The sequence below is a fragment of the Xiphophorus couchianus genome, chromosome 5 (assembly GCF_001444195.1).
Source record: "Xiphophorus couchianus chromosome 5, X_couchianus-1.0, whole genome shotgun sequence".
NCBI lineage: Eukaryota > Metazoa > Chordata > Actinopteri > Cyprinodontiformes > Poeciliidae > Xiphophorus > Xiphophorus couchianus.
Genome location: NC_040232.1, coordinates 21,738,446 through 21,761,398, shown reverse-complemented (window position 1 = coordinate 21,761,398; position 22,953 = coordinate 21,738,446). Strand labels below are relative to the sequence as shown.

The following is a 22,953-nucleotide window of genomic DNA, read 5'->3' as shown; positions in this document are numbered from 1 at the left end:
ATTAGCTTACTGGCTTATAGGCCACATCCAATATGGCGGACGCTGTGACGTATCGCAGCAATGGGCCGACCCGCTCCATGAGGCGTTTACGTATTCATGTCTATGGTATTGCCTGCCTTCCAACAGCCAATGGGATGCAGGAAATACGACTATTTTCTCAAACAGGCTCCGCCCGTATGGAGTAGTTAAGGTGTTCCTGTTTTTATTCAAGTTAATCTGAGTAATAATAACAACTTTATACTTATGATTCAAATTTGATCGTTCTTATAAGTGTAGGTTTTATAAATTTATTTATTTTTCCTTTTTTGTTTAGTTTGTTTTTACGCGGCAGGTCAAAGGTTACAAACAAAATGGCGGAACACCAAAGCGCTGCAGCTACAGTTCTGTGAGCGTCTATTTTGATGTTACAGAGTCTCTTTTCTGTATCAATAAACTAACGGTTCCACGTCGTTCAACCCCTCTTCGGAACTCATCGCTTCTCTTTATTATTTTATGTGGAAATACTTCCGCGGAGTTCTTACGACGGTCTCCGGGTGAACACAGCTCTTGGGGAGCCCACAGCACAGCGGCTTGCAGCTGCAGATCTGTCCGCTGTGTGATGAGTTTTCTCTGATGATCTTCAGCAGCTCTAAGTGAAGAGCACCATTACGGATGCATGACTTATTCAAGCTCTAATCAAAGATGAACAAGAAGAAGGATAAAGGATTCGAGAGTCCACGACCTTTTAAATTATAAGTATTCTGTTCTACGTTGCAAGAAATCAGAATGAAAGAAAATTGATTTCCAGTTGTGTTCAGAATAGTCACCGTGTTGCATGTTGCTAATATTTACTAGTGTTTGTCACATTACTTACGTGTTAATATTATTTGGTTATTGCTTTTACGACCCATCAGGTGGTGTGCATCAACAACATCAATTTCCAAAGGAAGTCTGTCATTGTGAGTACTATTCTTAGTGGGGGATTTTTACATTCCAGGTCTTAAAGAAGACCAGAAAAGGGGCAGCATTCGTTTTATCCATTATCTATTAATCTTTTTATCCATCCATATGATTTTCCCCTCATACTTCTGTCCATTTGCTTTCTTACAGTCTAGTTTTTCAAGTTAATTAATTAAAACCTTCCCTGTGAAGGAATATTATCGAAAAATTCATACTTACTGTGGCTTAGAAGGTTCAACAAAATGCAAAACTTCAACACAACAGCAAAAGCCAGAAGAGGATTCATGCTAACATGAGAGTTATGACACATTAGCTGGCATAACTTCCACTTTAACCTAACGCACAACACAAAAACAAAAGGCCACAACACAACAACAAAAGGTTACAATGGATGTTATGCTTAAAAAAAAAAAATCCCTATAGTGGCCTAGGAGGGTCAAGAAAATGCAAAAGCCACAACAGAATTCATTCATCAAAGGTTTTGATAAACTTTAAAATAACTATAACCTTTCTGATCTGACACATGATAATTACATTATGCAAAGGAAAATTACTAGTTACATATTAAAATAGCAAATATTAATTCATATTTTCAGTTTGAAATGTAGATGGAGCAGCAAAAACAATTTTCTAAGCTTCAGTAATAATTTCTTTTAATACCCTTTAAGTATTTGTTTTTAACCAGATACTTAACCTCAAATCATTTGTATTTTTCTAGTGATAGCAGTGACTGACCTCTGCCTCCTCACTGTGCTGCAGGGTTATGTGGAGCTGACCATTTTCCCCACAGTGGTCAACCTGAACAGGATCAAGTTGAATAGTAAACAGTGCAGAATCTACAGGGTCAGAGTCAACGATCTAGAAGCCCCTTTCATTTACAACGACCCCACCCTTGAGGTGTGCCACAACGAGTCCAAGCAGTAAGTAGAACCAGAGCTGTCACAGAAAGGGAACCAACAAACTAGTTTACGCTTTAGTTTGTGGAGTTGATAAGTTCTGTGTGATTGGATGCTATTGTTTCAACTTTTAGCCATTTTATTGTTTTGTAATTTTGATTTCTTCCTGTCTTGATCATTTTGGCTTGCTATGTAAGCTATTCCTAGTCTGAAAACATAAAGTATTGCTTGAAACCTGTGGCCTCCTTGATAATGTGGAACATCCTTCTTAAGTAGATTTCCTTTAATTGAGCTCACCAGACAAACTAATCAACCCAGCTCTCTGAAATTAATTATAGTGATTCAAAGAGCCCTGACACAGAATACTATCTATAAATTTAATAGCACAACAAAACATTTTATTTTTATGACACCTAAATCCAATTTGCATAATAATTTGGAACACGGTGTAATATGTAAAATTGTAGTTCCTGCTCAGAATAATGTATCTCAGGGACAGAGTTGTAACATAAATGTGGGCTTCTGAAGTTAAGCACAGTGGAGGAGCTGTGGTAATGTGGGAGTTTGTTGCAGGGAAAAACACAGTTTAATTCCCAATTTTCCAAAACTATATTTATAATTTTGACCATAGGTGGGTTTAAGCCTCTGCTACCATCTGTATGAAGTTGTTAAAGACAGTTTGTGTTCTACTGACACATTCCTGCCCTTGTCCAGCAGCTTATCTGAGCTGGAAATGTTTGGACAGCTTTCTGAATTAAAGTACAACTGCTAGATAATAATGTTTTTTCTGAACAGACGGAACCTGAACTATTTCTCCAGTGCCTACACAGCGGCTGTAAGTGCTGTGGACCCCGACGCTGGGAATGGAGAACTGGTGATCAAAGTTCCCTCTGAGCTCTGGAAACAAGGAGATGGTGAGATGATGTCTTCACATTCTCATCACCCTGTCAGAAAAAATGACTGAGATCGTTTTGATAATGACTCGTATCACATGTTTGTGTTTGGGTCCAGAGCTGAAGGTGTTAAAGGTTTATATTGAGTTTTCATTGGACCAGCCCAAAGGGGGTCTCCACTTTGTTGTTCCTGATGTGGAAGGCAGCATGGCAGAGAGGGGGGCCCACGTGTTCTCCTTTGGATACCAGAACTCCACAAGGTTGGACATTAGTGCAACATCCGGATTATCTGAAGTCACTTCAGTTTAACCAGTTATATGTAAAATTGACTTTTTTGAGCTTCACATCATGTTATAATGTTATTCACTCATCAAAAACATTCCTGGAGTGTTGCTTTGATTTTTTTTTTTCATGCATGTTTGAGAAATTTTTTAATCTCCCGTGGCAACCATTCAGTTGTGCAAAACGCCTGGGTGGAGCTAGCCCTGCCTTCGAGGTGCTACACCTCCTCAGAACTGCAGTTTCAGAGATTCCACCTCAAAGAGCAGCTCCCCAGTGATTCCCTTACTCGGCTCCTTCAGACTAGCCAGCAGCAATTAGCAAACACATGGTGGAACTACTCATCTGCTGAGCTCATTATATGAGTTACTTTTCAGTAGATTGTGGGTAAAATTGTTGTTAATGGGTTAATATAGGAGCCATAGTGACTACATGAAGGTAATGTTTTAGAAAGAGCAGGAGTTTTTGGAGAGATGGTATCCCAATGTCAAGGCATTAAATTATGAAGCAAAATTTCTTTAAATCATATGTGACATATAGCATTTTTATAACAACTGAAGGTAGCATGGTCACTTGATTGTACAGTAAAATGGCACTATTTGTTTGGAAAATACATAATACTTCCCCTTTAATAGATTGATTATAGAAACAAAACCTGGGAATTCTTCCATCTTTGTGGCCCCTTCTGAATCTTTTCTCTCTCCAGGTTCTGGTTCCCCTGTGTGGACTCCTACTCAGAACTGTGTACATGGAAGCTGGAGTTCACTGTAGATGCGTCCATGGTGGCAGTGTCCTGTGGGGACCTGGTGGAGACCATCTACACCCATGACATGAGGAAGAAGACATTCCACTACGTCCTCCCCATCCCCACTGCAGCTCCGAACATCTCCCTGGCTGTGGGGCCCTTTGAAATCCTTGTGGACCCCTACATGCACGAGGTGCGTACTCTGTGATCTGTCTGGATGTTACTGAAAGATGTCCAGACATTTAGTTCTCAAATTAATAGAATAGGGGGAAAAAAACGCTTTTCTTCTTTTTCTATTGCTCATCATTGGGCTGCCCATCTCTGGAAAATCTTGTTAAACCCAGGAACTTCAGGGACTTTGCAACTCCCTGGTTGTTGTCTCCGAACCTGAAGAACCTTCTGAGAATTAAAAACTTGATCAGGTTTTATCTAGTTAAGTCACCTCTATATCAGCTGTAAATAGTCAACATATTTAAAAAATATATACAGTACAGACCAAAAGTTTGGACACACCTTCTAATTAAAATGGGTTTTCTTTATTTTCATGACTATTTATAAGGCAATAAATCCCACTTATTAACCTGACAGGGCAGGTTGACCTATGAAGTGAAAACCATTTCAGGTGACGACCTCTTGAAGCTCATCAAGAAAATGCAGAGTGTGTCAAAGCAGTAATCACAGCAAAAAGGTTGCTGCTTTGAAGAAACTAGAATATAAGGGCTATTTTCAGTTGTTTTACACTTTTTTGTTTAGTGCATATTTCCACATGTGTTATTCATAGTTTTGATGCCTTCAGTGTGAATCTACAATGTCAATAGTCATGAAAATAAAGGAAGCTCATTGAATTAAAAGGTGTGTCCAAACTTTTGGTCTGTACTGTATATGTTGACTAAAGATATTGATGACTATTTACTTTTTTTTACCTACATTTCAATCTTCCCGTACCTTGTTTTATCTGGAAAAATTAAAGTTAATTTTTTTTTTACAGTAATTCAAGTTAATTTCAGATCCATATTGTCCAGTAAAACTCATAACCATGTAAAGGTAAATAAGTGGTTCTGATACTAAGCAGCCTTTCATTTTTTCCTGTCTATTCATAGATGTCTTTATAGTAAAGAATTAGGACCATTGTAGATAAAAGACACAAATCTTAAAAGGAGTAATTTTTTGTCAAAGAAACTGACATTTTTAGGTTAATTTTACACATCTACAAGGAAAAACGCTGATATTTTCTGTGGACAAGAAGTAAAAATTAAAATTTTCCTTATTGCCAGCATAAATTTCCAATGTTAAAACTAGAATATTGTTTGACATTGTAAAGTCAGACATTTGCAAGGGAGAAAAACCATTTAATTTCATGAGAAAAACTCAGAGGTTATCTAAGATTATAAAGTCAGACATTTGTGACAGAAAGTAGCAGACGTTTTCTAAGATTGAGATGGAAATGTGAGGGATGCACTTGTGGATATTTTCCAGAGTGTCAGACATAGATCTTGTAATAGAGGTATAAAACGTCCGGGTCCAGTCTGACTGCAGCCATATGTCAGCTTCCTCCTCACTATTTCAGGTGTGTATTCTGGATCTGGTTCGAGGTGTTCCTGGTGAGTCTGGTCCCAGGATATGTCTGATAAATGAACAGAACTCAGGTCTACCTCTGACACTTAAACTCAAATGCACATCTCTTAAATTTACCACTTGAACGTTACTGGACCTCTGGAACATTTTATTTCAAATATCTGAATTTATAATCTCTAAAATTGTATATTTTTCTTCTTGCAAATGGATTAGGATTAGGGAATATTCAAGTTTTTTCTTATAAATATGTGAAATTAATCTCTAGATTAATCTAGTTTTGAATGAGCCTTTCTGTAACTTCTCCTCATGACCACTAGATGTCTCTAAACACCAGTTGTCAGATTGAAGTTGAAGTTTCTGAGACACAACTGTCCAGGTTCCAGTACCAAGCCCTCTGTCATGCTCCTGTCCTCTGCAGGTGACCCATTTCTGCCTGCCGCAGCTGCTCCCTCTGCTCAAACACTCCATGTCCTACCTGCACGAGATTTTTGAGTTCTACGAGGAGATCCTGACGTGCCGCTACCCTTACTCCTGTTTTAAGACCGTGTTTGTGGACGAGGCCTACGTTCAAGTGTCATCCTATGCGTCGATGAGCATTTTTAGGTTTGCATGGAAACAGAGGTCTCGTCTGCAGATTGTTCCATGTGTTGTAGGTTGTTATTCATGCAGTTTGCTTTGTGTTTCAGCACCAACCTGCTCCACAGCCCTATGATTATAGACCAGACCCCTCAGACCCGACGCTGTCTGGCCCAGGCCTTGGCCCAGCAGTTCTTCGGCTGTTTTATCTCCAGAATGTCCTGGTGAGGCGTAACTTGTTTCGTTATGCGAGGACAGAATCTCAGACTAAACAAGTGTTCGTATTTCACCTCTTTTCCCACCAAGTCCACCACCATGACTCAGCACCATACCGCCTCTCCAGTGTGGTCATCTTAGGGTAGTTGCTCCAGAGTCTCTGGAGGTATAAAGCATGATGTAGTTGGACTCTGAGATAAACCTTGTACACCACATGTCTGCATAATGGATAAGAATTGTCAGCATTTCTTGGAGGAGTCTTGCAGTAACATGTAAACAATCCTCAGCAGAGGCTGACCTTCTTTTTCAACTCTGCTACCATTTAGCCCTCAATGCATTTAATGGCTGCTGTTAAGAGATTTGCAACAATACTCAAAGTTTTATGGGTTCTTTTTGTCAGTATGAGAAATCATAATCTGTCCCCTCTATGTACCAGATTGATTACTATGAGAAGCTGTTTTATTCACAGACACTGAGCACACCTAAAGTTATGGGGAAAGGATGCCTTATAACAGGGGCTGACACTTCTGACCACTCCAAAAGCATAAAGCAGACTGCAGCTGATGGCATTCTGGGTAAATAGAACCAATACAAACTCATGAGTCAAGCAGTAGTGAGAGAAATGGTTTTTTGCCAAAAAGAAGAGAAAATTTCAAAAAAAAAAATCTGATGCCACTAAAGTTTTGTTTACATTTCTTGAAGAAGGAAGTTGTGTTGTTTCCTTCAATTGTTCTCGGTGCAGCGCCCCCACAGGCGGGGAGGGGAACAGGTTGCTGAAAGGTTTGGTTGGTTTGACACAATGCAGTGTGAAAGGGAACACCAGCAACTGAAAATGGATCAAATACTGCCACTTTGCTCCCCAATTTAACAGAGACTACCGGACTATCAGGTGTGAAAACACCCTAACAAATAAAATATCACTCCGTATATTTCCACATATTGTAGGAGTACTGTCTGTGCCTCCTCATTCATTTTCTCCTTTTCTCTTCATCCCTCATTTTGTCTGGCCTTGAAACAAACATCACATGTGGTGGGGCCTTCCCTCTATGTGGTGTTTAATGTTCAGCAGGCTGTTGTCATGATTTTTAACAGAGCGTGCCACTGCTGTTAGCAATTTCTCAAAGCAGGGGCTCACTGGGGCCCTTAACTGAAAACAGGCCAGACTCATTATCCTGTCAGACGCAAAGAAAAGCAAAAACGGCTCTTTACCACACCCATCTGTTTAACTGACAAATGGAGGGGATCTTTGTTAGCTTGAAGGTCTCCACACGCTTCTGTGTGTCCAAGAACACAAGCTGCTTGATCCTCGCTGACACACACACATGCGCTGCTCTCATGCTGTTTCTGACTCTGTTGTGCCTCTATATTCCTCTTAGAGACATACAATTTTCACTAAGCTTCATAGAGGACAGCTGGTTTGTAAACAGTCTACTCAAAAAAATGAAGCTGTTGATTTTTGTTTCTTTGGGGTTCCTGAGAGAAAAATGATCCATCATTGTGAATGATTCAGCAGTTCCTTGAACAGTACGTCAGCATATTCACGAGATTCTGAAGCACATACTGATGTACGTAAAGAGTCCTGGCAGGCTGTAATCATGGAATGTATGGATGATCAGAACAATAGCAAGGTTTTTGAAACTGGGAGAAAAAAATGAAAGTTTATGTTCATACCCAAATTCATTGGGAAAACTATAAATTCTTATTTCTCGCTGTCCAAAGGTGAGGAAAAAAATAACATTCAATATATTGCAGCATCAGTATAAAGAAAACCATTCAACACTAACTGTATAAACTGAAATATGTCTAAAGATGTGTTTTTGCTGATTACTGAACTAATATTTGTGAGAACTGTGGATCCTCCTGAAGTCTTGCACCACCGATCTCTTGCCACTGCACCAGTGGAGACTTGAATACAGTTTTAAATAGTGAAATGAGACTAATAAGGCAATTATTCACAGGTTGTTTCCTGGTTGTTATGGTTTAAAAGCCACAGACTGCAACTTCCAGCTGTTTGAAAATGTGTAGGTAGAGTTGATTTAAAAAAACTGTGTTGATTCCTTCCACTGGAAAGGAAGAGGGAAAAAATAAACTTCGACCTGGATTACAAATGGCTATATGAAGATACCTTTAATGACACATTTATCATGCTTGCAGTCTGAAACTGAATTATTATCACTTCTATCTCAGAGGAAGTTTGCAATAAACCACAGATCTTTTGCCTTATTTCCACTGAGCGGTACGGCATGGTTCGATGTGGTTCAGTACACTGTAGCCCCTTCTGCACAGATGTGCCTTTAACTGGTTCTTTCCCTGTCAGCCCTGGCCAGATTCGTCTCCATTTGCCGATCCTGTGCGGTTCCTCCGCGTTTTAGGAATTACCTTAGGAACAAGCTGGGCCAAGCTGGGTATTGTGCGCAAGTGATTCGATTGGCAGCTGACTAGTGGTGCACCGATTTATCGGTCAGCCAATTTTCTTAATTTTGGGAGATTGGTAATTGGTCTATGTTTAAATGTGTAGCTGATCTTAGCCATTGATCCTATCTGCCTCAACAAATGTTGAAAAATCAACCACTGTCCTGTTCTAATATCTCCTGAGAGAGATTTGACTGTTAGCCTAGTCCACCAGGTCATGTCGGCACATTTACAGTTAACAATAGTCACCCAATCTTTGACAACTTTGCTATTTTTAGTGACATTTCAGACAAAAAAAAATGGTATCTTCCAGAATTTGAATCGGCAGATCAGGGTTTTTACAGATTGGTAAACGGCAATCAACCAGAAAACTGCTATAGGTTCACCCCTACAACAGACTGCATTTGTTGACTGGCCAGTGGAATCACACCACTGGATGAGTAAAGGCAACACTTGCAGAAAAGGTCATACAGCGTTGCATCAACTGGATGGGGCGATCCGCAATGAACGGATAAACCGAGAGATTTAGCAGAAACTGACCGCCCAAGGGAACAGCCAAAATGACATCATCATGGCGTCGACCACAGCTCCTGCATGCTTACAGCCCGCCCACGTTCCGGCCCATATTCTCGCCCACATAGTGGGGAACACACCGCCAATAGAGAGACATCCATCTTGGCTAGAACTGAACCAGAAATTAACCGGCTAGAATTAGAATTGACAATAGCGTTGTTGTTTTGAGCACAACTGTGGAACTGTTGACTATTATCCTCTTAGAAAACTATTTTGTTTGTGCTTTGTGTGTCTGCAGCAGAGTTAGTTTTCCAGTAATAATGACCTCCTAATGAGAAACTTTAGAAAAAATTATTTATTTCTCAGATATTTTCCCCCAAATCTAAGGCTGAAAATCTGATTCTGTGAAGCTGAAAATAATGAAAACATGACCCAGTAGTTATACCCTCATCCAAGGAGGATAAATCTCTTTTTTGTATTTACTCATAGTAAATGTGTAGATAAAATCAGCTCTGGTAATAAAAGGCAGCCAAGGTTTAGCACAGCATGAAGCGGTGAAACCACCAAGGTTGAATCAACCTATTGTGCCTCCTTTTAACAGGCTAATAAATCCATGATGATAAAATTATGTGAGCAGTGTGTGTGTTGTGTCAAAGACTGCCACAAAAATACCCAAAGGGCAAAACCATCTTACAGAAATGATGAGGCAGCTCAAGTGTGGCCTTCATTGATTCTGAGTTGCCTGGGATGGGGAAGCTAAGCTGTGTGGGCTGAAAGGAGATGGAAATGACAAACGAAGTGTTTTGGAAACTTGACTTCACATCATCACATTAAAGCACATGACCTCATAGTCAGTGCTGGATTATCAATGTGAGGTCACTTGGTGGCTATTAAGTCATAAAGGAGCTGATTCACTTCCAAAAAATGAGCAAATGTGTTCCAGGCACGTCAGACTGTGTGGTCATATGATGATTTAGGATCAATGTTCTGCCTGTTGGTCCTTAGGAGGAATAAGTTGCATAATTCAATTCATCCAGATTGAAATTAGAGCTACAAGTGACTACAAATTATTATAGTTATTAATTATTCTGATGATTAATCAGATTTTTTAAAAATGACACAGTCTACATATTTTTCATTTAGTTACTTAAAATCTTTTTGTACAATATTGGCACTACATTCAAATATGAAAAATAATTCAATTTTTTTATTGAAATAAGAAGATAAACATTTGTAGCCTAAAATGGAATAACATAGCATTAACAACCTGGTGAAGCTAAAACTAGGCCACTTGAGGAGTTTTGGCTAAAACCTATTTACTGATAACGGTATTTTTAATGCAAAACATATATTAGTGCAAAACATGTATTTTGTATAGTTTTGACTTGGTTACTGTTCTGAATATGTTGGGGGTATTTTTTTCAGCATATTCCATTTTGTGGAGTCTGTATACTCCAGTTAATGATTAATTGATTACTGTATTAGTTGACGATTATTTCTATAATGGATTAATCACAATTAAGTCGATTAATTGTTTCAGCCCAAAAAAGTTTGAACTTCATGTCAAAGGCTTTGGTGGCTTTTTTAATGTAACTGACCATAATTCAGAAAGAAAATATGGAGAAACTGAAGCACAGTGATTACTTTCTGAGTGCATTCCAATGCTTTTGTCATTAAAAAGCAGAAATGATTAAAAGTTTAAATGAAAACGGTCCCAATTTGAATATAAATGTAATTTTGGTCACTTTTAACCGTCTTTTCGCCATCCCATCAAGGCAGATAAGTTTTGACTTTTTTGAACTGTCAAAAACACAGACTACTGCTGTGTAACTGTACACATATGCTGCCTTGGAAAAGGGCCAGGCATTAGCAATCGCTGCACTTTTGCTTATTAGTCTACACAAAAAATTCTAAAAGGCTTATTATTCTTTACATAAGGGAATTAAAACACTACAATCACCCTCTTTAAAATCCTGATTCTGTTGAGGCACAGTAGCCTAAAAATTCTTCAATCACAGACTACAAACAAGACAGACTACATTTGTATTAATTGGACTGTTGCTTCCTGAATGCTGGTCTGAGAGAAGACTGTAATATTAAATACAAAGCAAAGCAGAATGTAACTATCCAGACTTTACTCCATATAAACAAGTATATACCATTTTTTTTAACAAGTTCAGGATGACCTGTACCTACTTCTAAAAACCAGCGTCATTCAGAGAAACTCCATTCATTAGTGCATATCTGTTACAATTTCCCAGATAGTTTGATTGAAACACACATTGAACACATTCAGCTGTTAGACAGAAGGCCTGTGACACTTTGGAAAGGCATGTTTTGTCTCTTATAACCGATGTTCTCCTGCAGGGCTGATGAGTGGGTGTTGAAGGGCATCTCTGGCTACATTTATGGTCTGTACCTGAAGAAGACCTTTGGAGTCAATGAATACCGGCACTGGATTAAAGAGGTAGCTGCTTTGCTTTCAACTGTTCCTACTGAATTGTATTAAGAGCCACAGAATCGTAGGGAAAAAAAAAATAAAATCTCCCTCTGATGTAAAAGCTTATAACCAGTTGGAGCTCCAATAACCCACTTGTTTTCTGTGTGAATGTAAGGAAATAATTTCAGACCGTTTTTCTTTGCTAAACTTATGTGTTTTTGTCTCATCTTTAAACCGGATGAGCCGTTTGGTTAGAAAAGGTTGCATCAAGTTCAACCAAAGTTCTGCTGCCATAATCAGCTCAAAGAGAAGAAACATATTCCGTATTTTTTTTTTCTTAAAAAGTTAACAGAGGCCTGCAGAGTCTGAGAAAAACTCAAAACAGTTAAGACTTGACTTGGACCTGAAGTTTTATTGCATTTCAGAGTGGAAAAAATAAACAATGGACAATGTTGGACTTTTGAACTTTCAGGACCACTTTAGCTTTTGCTGTAGATTGCATGTGGAAATCATAGCAAACAGTCCCTTGACATATTCTAAACAAATATTAAGCCCTTGTTAAATTCAGCTCTTTCTATCGGACTTGAAGGTATTTAAATAACGTAGATCTTTGACAAAAATGTAATTGTGATAAACATATTTTTCAAAATGTTCTTTTCTGTGTTTGTCAGGAGCTGGACCGGATTGTGGAGTATGAATTGAAGATGGGGGGTGTTCTGTTGCACCCCACCTTCAGTGGAGGCAAAGAAAAGGACAAGTAGGGACTTAATTTGTTTAAAGCGTATTTCAGCTGTTGCTGAACCACCAAGGATATTTTGTGTTTAATTTATAAATTTTCAATATGGGGATCTGAAAGTCTGATTGTTTATGGAGATCATGCTTCGTGATTCAGGGCGGCCAGAGTGCAGCTATGGTCTGAGGATGCAGATGTCTGCCCACCGTAACAGTAGAGTCCACAATGTGATTAAAACTGTGAAACCAGGCTAATACAGAACTAATCTGACATGTTGCAAAGTGGTTATGGTCTAAATATTTGCATTCCAGCTCCAACTGAATGAAATATTTAGTATTTAGGAAAAAAAAGACTTTTATTTAGACTTTCTCCTGAAAACCACACAAAGAAAGGCCACATCAAAGCGCACGCAGGGTCAGTGTGACGCCTCCCCACTGTGCACAGTCCCTCCCCCGGACTGTGCACAGCGTAAAAAGAGCTTGCAGGGGTTCAACTGATGGGTTAAAAAATGCAGCGATAAATGTTTTCTTAATTTAGGAATTTACCGTTCCTAAATTATTGTTAAAATGTCTAATTTACGTGTAAAACAAAATTACTTATTTTAAACTGTCCTGAATATAAAAACCTGGAAAACTGAGATGTTTGGTTTGAGACAATGAAATATTTTCTTTAACATTTCTAGGACAACATGCAGTTTTACATTCCAAGCTTACCAACTTAACCATGTTGATGATTAATCACAATGTTCATTCAATTCTTTAATGGAATGACAGCACATACTCAATTAGTATGTTTTTTGTAGGTTTTATACTAAAAACATATTAAGTTATGTGTCACTACCACCACCCATCACAATAGATATTGGGATATGAATTTTGTGCTATATCACACATCCTTAGTGAACCCTCGGTAAAACTAATCTGTGTGAATAAGGCTTTACTCTGTAAATCATTGTGATGTTCAGAAAACGAACCCAGTACCTGGAGGTAGCCACCTGTTGTATCCTAGCTGACCCAGCTTCTCCGTTTTCAGCCCCACTCCCCACCTTCACTTCTCCATCAAGCACCCCCACACCCTGTCCTGGGAGTACTTCAAGATGTTCCAGTGTAAGGCTCACCTGGTTATGAGGCTGATTGAAAACAGAATCAGCATGGAGTTTATGTTACAGGTATGACACTGCCATCACATCACACTCCAGGCTTGTACTTTCCCCTTTTAAGCCGGAGTTGTTCTCCTGTAGGTGTTTAACAAACTCCTGAGCCTGGCCAGCACAGCTTCGTCTCAGAAATACCAGAGCCACATGTGGAGCCAGATGCTTCTGTCGACGCACGCCTTCCTCAAATCCATCTCCAACGTCTCTGGCAAAGACATCGGGCCTCTGATCAAGCAGTGGGTGTATCCTTCCTCATGCTGGGATTCAACCTCATCCGTTTGTCACAACAAAGGCAATTATCAAGATATGTTGCTGCTGAAAAACAAAGCTTCTTTGTTAAATGCAAAGCAAACATGCTCTTGTTGCATCGCCTCTCAAATTACAACCAAGTGTTGTTTTTTTTTCCATGTTAGAAAAAGTTTCTCAGATTTTTGGAGTTAGTGTCTGTGCACACGTCAAGCCCCTTAACTCTTCATGTGCAGAGATCAGAGCGGGGTTGTGAAATTCTTTGGCAGCTTTGCTTTCAACAGGAAGAGGAATGTGCTGGAGCTGGAGATCCGCCAGGACTACACGTCCTCTGGAACTCAGAAATACGTGGTGAGCAACACAACCGCTCAGCCTGCAGAACACACACACATTCTACACACCGTTATGCTCACATTAACAGTGACCTGATGGCTTCTTCTATAGGTTTACATCAGTGAAATTGACTTGGTTTCTTTAAAGAGACTGAAGCCTGAATCAGGCCCAGATATCAGGTGTTGTGTGTTTGTCTGCAGGGACCCATCAAGGTGACGGTCCAGGAGCTGGACGGCTCGTTCAACCACACACTGCAGATAGAGGAGAACAGTCTGAAACATGACATCCCCTGCCATTCAAAGAGCAGACGGTGAGCTACACTAAAATGCACAAATCAGATTTACAAAAATCAGAATCAGAATTACAAAATGACAAAATTAAATCAGAATTATGAAAATAAATTTGCTTAATGGAATGGAAACATCACATTTATCTTGTGAGCAAACTTATTAATTTATGATTTTAACTGAATTTCTTAACACTGTGATTTCAAAATTTTGTTTAGCAGAATATCAACAAAGATTTGCACACATTAGTAATGGAAACTTGGCTACTGTCATCACTTTTTTGCTGTTTCAGCATTTAAATCAGTAAGGAGCAGCATTAGCTTAAAGGCAAATAAGTTATTTATAATCCTGCCAAATGTGGACAAATTTTAATGTTTTTTGTTTCTTGTTTTGTGGCAAAAATGTAGATTTCTATTTCTTTTTGGGAAACGTGTTGCTTTTTGCTGGTATAAAGCTTTTTTTGGTGACATTTCCAGAAACAAGAAGAAGAAGATTCCTCTGATGAATGGAGAGGAAGTTGACATGGATCTGTCGGCAATGGAGTAAGAGCTTCAACTCTTTTAAAAGAATTTCCTGTAAGAAACATTGGCCTGGTTGTGTATTTTCACCTCTCCATGGACTCCTCCGCAGCGCCGACTCTCCACTGCTGTGGATCCGGATAGATCCAGACATGTCCATCCTGAGGAAAGTGGAGTTTGAGCAGGCCGACTTCATGTGGCAGTATCAGCTGCGCTACGAGAGGGATGTGGTAGCACAGGTAGGCTGGGAATTGGTCAGGGTCCGTCTCCTAGCAACAGGCGTCTGTCTCTGGACGTTTGCTTGGACAAATAAGTTCTTCAAAACGGTGAACGCTGATTTTGTTCACAGGAGGTTTTTAGAATAAATTTTCATACTTGTAAAGTTGGAGAAACATAAAGTCTTCTGTAAATTTAGGACACGGCTACAGGCTTCTGCCTGAAGGCCTCAGATAGCTTTTTGAATGTCACCCTGGGTTTCACCCTTTTAACAAGACAAACCTTCTTCAGAGGGTGGAGTAATAGTGTTGAAATCATGTATCTGATGTGATACATGTGATAAAGTATTCCTCACTAGAAAGTAGACCTGCCACGATTACAATAATAAATTGTTCCGGAAGTTATTGCGATAAACGGTAATAATGTTGTTTTGAGACCATTTCTAAGTAGTAGATAATAGCGTAATAATGCAAGAACACATTCTTGAAGATCAATAAACATAGAAAAATAAATATGTAAACCAACAAAAATAGCAAAAGAAAATGTATTATGTAGTCTCTGAAAACTAAATTGTCCTTCATAAAAGTCTAGTTGAGACCAGAACACCAAACATCCAGTGTTTGGTAGAAAGAGACAAAAGAGAAAAACAATAAATCATCAAATTTGAAATTATTGAGTTTGTTTGAATTTCTCATCTGGTTAATAGATCTATTGCTTATTGCAACAGGCCTGTTACAAAGTGTATTTCTTAGGCTCCATTTTACAAACTTTTTAAAAGTTTTTTTCTCTGCTTATAATTGAGCTGTTATTCCGTGAAGTAATCTCAAATTTCAAGGGACAGAGAAATGAATTTCTGGTTAATCCTGCTAGGAATCTGTCCAGTAAAAAAAAGCTGATGATGTGTCACTTATGATAGACATGTCCTGCAGAAGCACGTCTTCCTCCAGAGGAAGAAAAGTTTCTGTTGATGGTGATCAGCAGTTGGGATTCTCCACATATCCAACCAAGTGCATGGTGCTCCAGAGGCTAATTACATCCACATAGGTTCCCATAGCAACACTCACACTGTATTAAACATAATTCAGATTTTCTGCTGGTAACTACCTAATTACAGGATGATACTGAATGATTCAAATGATTCTGTTCCCTGCAGAATGCTGTCAAACATACAAACAGTCTGCCAATATGCTCTCGTCTTTGTTCCTTAAATGACAAGCTTTCATTTAGATGGCTACCTCATCTTCTTTGTTTTGCAGGAGGAAGCCATCACAGCACTGGAAAAATTCCCAACTCCCGCCTCCAGATTGGCTCTGACTGACATCCTGGAGCAAGAGCAATGTTTCTACAAAGTCCGCATGCAGGCCTGCTTCTGCTTAGCTAAGGTTGGTCTCTCTTCACTCTCTTCACGATCAGGAAACCTGGAAGATTGTTGTTTTGTGGAGGCACCAGCTGGAGCTGCTATTTTCATGTGGAATTGCTCACAGTAAAGCCTTTCTAGATAGAGAATGGATCCCAGATAAACAGCAGGTTTGTTTAAGCAGCGAGCTCTGCTAACCCTGGTCACATCAGTTCTAGTTATCACAGCAGTTCACTGAGATGAGCGCACTTCTTTTTCACCAACCTGGGTGAGACAGGTGAGTAACCTTTACAGGATGATGCACCATGCTCTAAAATTCTAAAAGAAAGCGAGAGATAAAAGAACATAAAATTTAAATTTAAAATCTGAAACAAATCATTCTAACTAATCAATCAATTGATGTTCGTCTTTTTTTTTCTTTTAAGAAAAGCTTCCATCAATTAATACATTTTTAATGTAATCAAGTCTTTTTTTAATGCTGATTCTATGAACTCAGGGTTTTGTCCAAATGGGACAGGAGAAAGTTGGTCCATTTGAAAGCGTTGTGGTTTGTAACGGGGTTGATGCTCGACGCGCACTGATAAATCTGTCCCAATTTCCTTACATGTGAAACTAGGGCTGGGTACTATGGCTTTACAAAAAATGAATTGTACCAAATTCAATTTTAATCTTTTTTTTGTTCGCTTTTTTTCTTAAAAAGTAATGGCAAATGACAGAAAATATTTTCAAAAAGGGGCTTTATTTCTTTACTTCTGTGAGCTGTGGAACACACTCGTCAAAACAAGATGGCGGACCTTGGTGGGACTGACATCATCAGAATGTCAGAGTGACATCATCAAGTATGAAGACCCCAGGAGTGTACTGCTGGAAAAGATCCAGATTTCCCTTGAATTAAATTTTCAAAACCAGACAAGTTGATAATTTGTTCAAATGGATTTGTCACCCAGCCCTACTTCATGCTGATCTGATCAACTGTTAGAAAGGTCTGAACATCGGCCTCTGTCCCATTTGCTCTGCCATGAGAGAGGCTGACTGGCAGCGCCACCCACCACGTCATGACGGCACATAATTGATGACTTTATTGCTCTGTTAAGCAACTTCTCAGACAAAAGATATTGGTACATGGAAAAATTGGAATCGGTGCAGGCCTACCTAATACCAATGAAGACTAACACTGTAGTGTTTTCCTGTGTGTTCAGATATATTCCTGATCACGGATGAATTTCTTTGCCATTTGCAACATGCATCTTTCTGTGCTTTTTTTTTTTAATATGCCGCCTTTTGGCTAATCATTTATTCCTCTCCACATTTTTCTTCTCAACTGAAAGTGATCCAAGCCAATCAGAGGTTCTGCCAGGTTCATTAGAGAATTAACATGTGCCATACTTCACTGTGTGGTGAGCCTGGCTGACTCATGGTGGATTCAGAAATGAGAGAAAGCTGAAAAACGAGAACAAAGAGGTTCAGTTTGTAGCTTCACAGACTGACTGGACTCACACACACCTTTTACACATTTTCACTTTTAAATGTCTCTGTAAAGGCCACCTCTTAAAGTGAATGTTTGGTTCCAGTAATATTGTGAAAACCCAGAAGGGCCACCCATCAGTTTATCTCTTGCTGCTCTGAATAATCCCATCATGTGGCTGCAGGAAATTCTCCTTTCTCTGGATTTGGGCTTGGATTTCCATCCTACAGGTTCCACCTGAACCAATATTTTCACAGCACAATAAACTAACTGTGTGGAGGTTCAAATGGACGTCTCACGAAACCCCGACAGACTGCGTCGTAATGCTCTTATGACACACACACTGGCTCGACCAGCGAGCTCAACACACTCTGTCATGTACATAAACACGTTTGCACTCCTAACGTTGACCCAGGCTCACCACAAAGTGAAGTCTGATGCACTGTCATGAACTTGGCTGCTCTCTGATGGGCCTGGATCACGTTGAGTTGTGAGTAACAATCAGAAAATGTGGAGATGAATAAGCAATTAGCCAAATGCTGATGTGAAGAAGAAAAAGGCCAAGCGTGATCAGCCGTGTTGGTGAATATATCTGAAATCAAACTGCTGCTGCCGCCTCGCTTTATTTTTCCAACTAAAAACAACATCCCGTGTCAATGACCCTGGCCCCATATTAGCACATTTACATAAATTCCCTAATATCCTGTTGAAGCAACCGCTGGGCTGCAAACCCACGAGCTGTTTAATTTGTGTGCCAGTTCTTACCACAGCAACCAGAACGCACAGAAAGCCCATTGTTGCAAGAGTCCCAACATTTTTCACCTTTGGTTTCTGTGGCACACAAAGCAAAGTGTTTTCGGATTTCAGCTTTCATCATCCTGTCTCAAGTTTGTGTCTGCAAGAACATTGTTTCCAGTTCCTGTTTAGGTTTAATGCAGCAGCTGACCTGAACTCCTACTGACCGAACTGACTGGTCTCACTCTAACAATGCAGATCGCCAACTCCATGGTGAGCACCTGGCAGGGTCCACCCGCCATGAAGTCGCTCTTCACCAGAATGTTCTGCTGCAAGAGTTGCCCCAACATCGTCAGGACCAACAACTTCATCAACTTCCAGAGCTACTTCCTACAGAAGGTACAAACTAAACTACCTGTTTAGTTTGATTGTTGAAATAATCATCAACTAATTACTAATCGATTAATGGTTAACTGGACTATGCAGATTTTAAAAGGGCAGTTTGCTGAAAGAACAACAGATTCAGAGCAGTAATTCAGCCAAAACTGTACACAAATATATACATTTGCATTTAGGATATAGAAAAAAACCCTTTGTGTGCAAATATGTTTTATGAGCTTCATCTTGTTCATATTTTGTTAATAAAGAAGTCTCTTATTAAACGCCTTTTGATATCTAGCATAAAGGCCTGATCTTTCCACATGTTGATGTTAGAAGTATTTGTAGCTCACTAAAGGATTGCTATTGTTGCATTTTAGGCAATAAATAGTTTATTTTCTTATTTTAAAAATAATTAAATTATTAGATTATTTGCATTGTCTTATATATTTCTAATATTGTGTAAAATAAGTTTAATTGGTTAGATGAAAAATCTGCAGAGTGTGGCAGTTTTTTAAAAACTGATTAATCGTCAGAAGAATTATTAAAATAATGGTTAACTCTGAGCTAAACACAGTGTTTGGTTTCTTCATCTTCAGCTTTCCATTATTCCACTGAGCCTGATTATCAGTATCTGATTGATTTCTGTTTCTCCATTTGCTTCAAAGACTTCTAACATGCTATGTATGTCGCGTCATTCATGTCAGACGATGCCGGTTGCCATGGCGCTACTCAGAGATGTGCAGAACCTCTGTCCCAAAGATGTCCTCAACTTCATACTCGACCTCATCAAGTACAACGACAACCGAAAAAACAAAGTAAACACTTCCTCTTTAAGTGACTGGGCAAATACAAAGGCACACCACACCAGCCAGAAGTTAGTTTGTGGAAAACATATGTAAACATTTAGCCATAAAACACATAGACATTTGTGATTGTAAAATGTGATTAAGTGCCAGCAGTTACATAATTTATTAATTTTCTGGTCATTATCCAGTTTTTACGTTAACAGATAAGATGACATTCATATAGCAGAAGTTTCAGGCGTATAGTTCTAGAACGGAGGTTTTGGTCTCTACGTTAAACACATCCAACTCTGACCTGATTATTCAAAGCAATGCTTGAGCCAGTGTGAGCATTCATTTTCCATACATCACCACCGTAAATCATAGCCAGCAGAGCCAGGAAGAACAAAGCAGTTTCTGAACAGCATGAGAATCTCTTTCTCTTCCTCTCAACCTGCCTCCAGTTTTCAGATAACTACTACCGGGCCGATCTGATCGAGGCCCTGACCAACTCCCTCACTCCAGCCATCAGCATCAACAACGAGGTGCGAACGGTGGACAACTTAAATCCCGACGTCCGGCTCATCCTGGAGGAGATCACACGCTTCCTGAACATGGAGAAGCTGCTGCCGAGTTTCAGGAATACCATCACTGTTAGGTACAGAGAGGAGACGGTCACTAGTCTTCATGGTTTCTCCTGGCAGCGCTGCATCTCAGTTTACAGAACAGAGAAAGAAAAAAATTATATATATACACACATAAAATTTTCCTAGAAAAAAATATGTCTTCGAATAATGAGGAAAAAAAGTTGTTTTAGCAAGATCTGATGTGACTACCTCAGTCTGTGAGATTCATTCTGTGAGGTGGACTCAGTGGTTTGTACAAATTAATGCTACTGATAATATAATAATTTGATGCTGATGTGTTAAAAAGATGAATTATTAAGTATTAGCTCTAAAATTGATACCAAAGTAAAACTTCACAAGATGGTCAACAGTCCCCATTAAATTTTTTTGTTATTTTTTATGTTGGCATTCTCATAAAATTACTACTTCATTTTAATATTATGAATCTATTCAAGTAATATCATGACTTTATCTTGTAATTAAAATAAAAAATATATATCTTTCCCTAATATTCCATCATAGAGTTGAACTAAATTCGGAATCCAAATAAACAGAAGCTATAAACCACAGGGTTTCTGTAGTTGATTGATGAAAATAATCCTTACTTTCCAAAAATTGAATCTTCAAAACCCAAGAATTTTCTCATTTAATGAAGTTGATGTATCACCCATTCCTACTCATTTGTTTTGAATAAAACAATAAAGCTTAAACTTTGTGACAGTCGTGGATGTAATGTCTCTGCAGCTGTCTGAGAGCTATCCGCCAGCTTCAGAAGAACGGCCACATTCCCAGTGACCCGTCTCTCTTCAAGGCCTACGCTGAGTACGGACACTTCGTAGACGTTCGTGTTTCTGCTCTGGAAGCTTTGGTCGACTACACGAGAGGTAGGAAGTCACGGACGCCTTGCTGGTTCCTGGCATTTTTCTGAAAGTTGTTGATGCAGATCTTGAAAAGCTGAGATGTCTCTTCTGTGTCTCATCAGCAGCTTTACCAGGTAAACCTCATTACTGCCGTGTTGGAGCCTCGTTGGCTTTCAGAAGTGCCTTAAATTTCAGTAATGTGCAAAAACCCATTCTTCAGAGATTCTAATGAAAATGGCTCCACTGTAACCATGAAGGGATGCACATGTCTAATAAATCTCCTCTAATATCCGCCAGGTTGTTTGTCAGAGGAATGTTTGAAATAATATAATAAAGGTGTATGTACAGTATGTCCAAATGCTGAAATGGCAAAGAAAAAAAAAATGTTACTAGTGGCGTGACCATTGAAAGTTCCACACTGTCAGCAGTACTAGCGGAACAAGTCAGCATTGGCCAGGGGGCGGGGCTAATGACCGGGCCCTTTATACCCAAGGGGTTAGGGTTAGGGTTAGGGGTAGGGTTAGGGTTAGGCGCAACCATTAGTCAACCATGCCGGGGGCAATCTATATAACCCTACATATATCGTGCCACACCTCGTCACGTTTAGCATGTTAACCTGTGGTCCGCTTCACCCTGCTGATCATGTTGGGTGGAAAACTGACTTTGATTTAAGATTTAATTTGGCTTCTAGACTTTTTTTTATTTAAAAAGTCCTTATGATTAACGATTAAAGAGGAACCATGATGTAGCATGGCTTCAATTCCTCACCGTCTCCCATCCAGTTAGTTTTTATACGGCAGCTTCAGGCCTGGTTTTGTGCGTACGCCACCTTTATAAATGAGACCGCTGATCTTTTGAGTGAGCTTTTGGAACAAGGCCAGTCCGAGTTGGCATGTCCTTTCATTCCTGCTGCTCAGTTCTCTCCCTGCTGTGTCTGCATGATTACTGTTTGTTTTCTTGCTGCAGTTGAACGGAGCTCAGCAGACCTGCAGTGGCTGCTTGACATGGTCCAGAGTGACCCTGTCCACTATGTCAGGTCAGCACACAGTGTGATTCTCACAACTTAGAACAAAAGCATCTTTATAGGTCAATAGTTGTACAATGTAATGTCAATGTAATGAATATCTGTGTAGTGAAGCATGAGAATATGAAATTATATCGGTCTCAAGTTTGGTATAAACCTTTCTGTCTAAAGGTTCAATTATTTTTGTAGAATGTGTGAATATATGAAATATTTTTATTCTAAGAATCATAATATTAATACTTTATTTGAAATGTACATGATCTAGTCACTAGTAGAATGAATACATAAGTATTAGTGATAATACCAATATAAAAGTGATATGATATCTAACTACTTTAGATATTTAGGTTTTCTTTAACTGATAAAATCTTTTTTTTTCTTTTTTAGCACGACGCTTACCATGAACAAATCTGAACTTTAGGATTTTCTGTCACTTTGGCCTTTATATCAGAAGTAATCAGCTGACAGACTAACACACACACTCTTGTTTTCCTCTCCAACCAGACACGAGATTCTGGGCATGCTCTGTAAGAACCCACCGTTCACCAAGTCAGCAGACTCTGGTCTGTGTAATGAAGCTCTGGTCGATCAGCTCTGGAAACTTATGAATTCAGGTGAGGCAAACACACACACACACCCCTCCAAGATTAAAGATAAATGGTATAACTGAGATCTTAGTGGAGCTCAGTTTAAAGTCAGTCTTTTGGTGACCAGTGATACCAGTAATGCCTTACTCCAATATGATCACTTTTT

General features: G+C 39.2%; 1 protein-coding gene across 1 annotated transcript in view; it reads left to right on the top strand.

Annotated features, from left to right (window-relative positions):
- The first annotated feature begins 681 nt into the window (after positions 1–681).
- The window catches only part of taf2 (TAF2 RNA polymerase II, TATA box binding protein (TBP)-associated factor), a 29,924-nt gene continuing 7,652 nt past the window's right edge, over positions 682–22,953 (top strand). The window contains exons 1-23 of the mRNA XM_028018127.1: positions 682–731; positions 884–938; positions 1,699–1,859; positions 2,631–2,749; positions 2,847–2,988; positions 3,714–3,945; positions 5,746–5,930; positions 6,014–6,127; positions 11,412–11,511; positions 12,156–12,241; positions 13,250–13,385; positions 13,458–13,612; positions 13,853–13,967; positions 14,150–14,259; positions 14,713–14,778; positions 14,867–14,993; positions 16,227–16,352; positions 18,786–18,926; positions 19,613–19,723; positions 20,155–20,348; positions 21,061–21,200; positions 22,143–22,212; positions 22,705–22,814. Of these exons, the coding sequence (XP_027873928.1) occupies positions 682–731; positions 884–938; positions 1,699–1,859; positions 2,631–2,749; positions 2,847–2,988; positions 3,714–3,945; positions 5,746–5,930; positions 6,014–6,127; positions 11,412–11,511; positions 12,156–12,241; positions 13,250–13,385; positions 13,458–13,612; positions 13,853–13,967; positions 14,150–14,259; positions 14,713–14,778; positions 14,867–14,993; positions 16,227–16,352; positions 18,786–18,926; positions 19,613–19,723; positions 20,155–20,348; positions 21,061–21,200; positions 22,143–22,212; positions 22,705–22,814 (2,845 nt within the window). The remainder of the gene's footprint in view (positions 732–883; positions 939–1,698; positions 1,860–2,630; positions 2,750–2,846; positions 2,989–3,713; positions 3,946–5,745; positions 5,931–6,013; positions 6,128–11,411; positions 11,512–12,155; positions 12,242–13,249; positions 13,386–13,457; positions 13,613–13,852; positions 13,968–14,149; positions 14,260–14,712; positions 14,779–14,866; positions 14,994–16,226; positions 16,353–18,785; positions 18,927–19,612; positions 19,724–20,154; positions 20,349–21,060; positions 21,201–22,142; positions 22,213–22,704; positions 22,815–22,953) is intronic.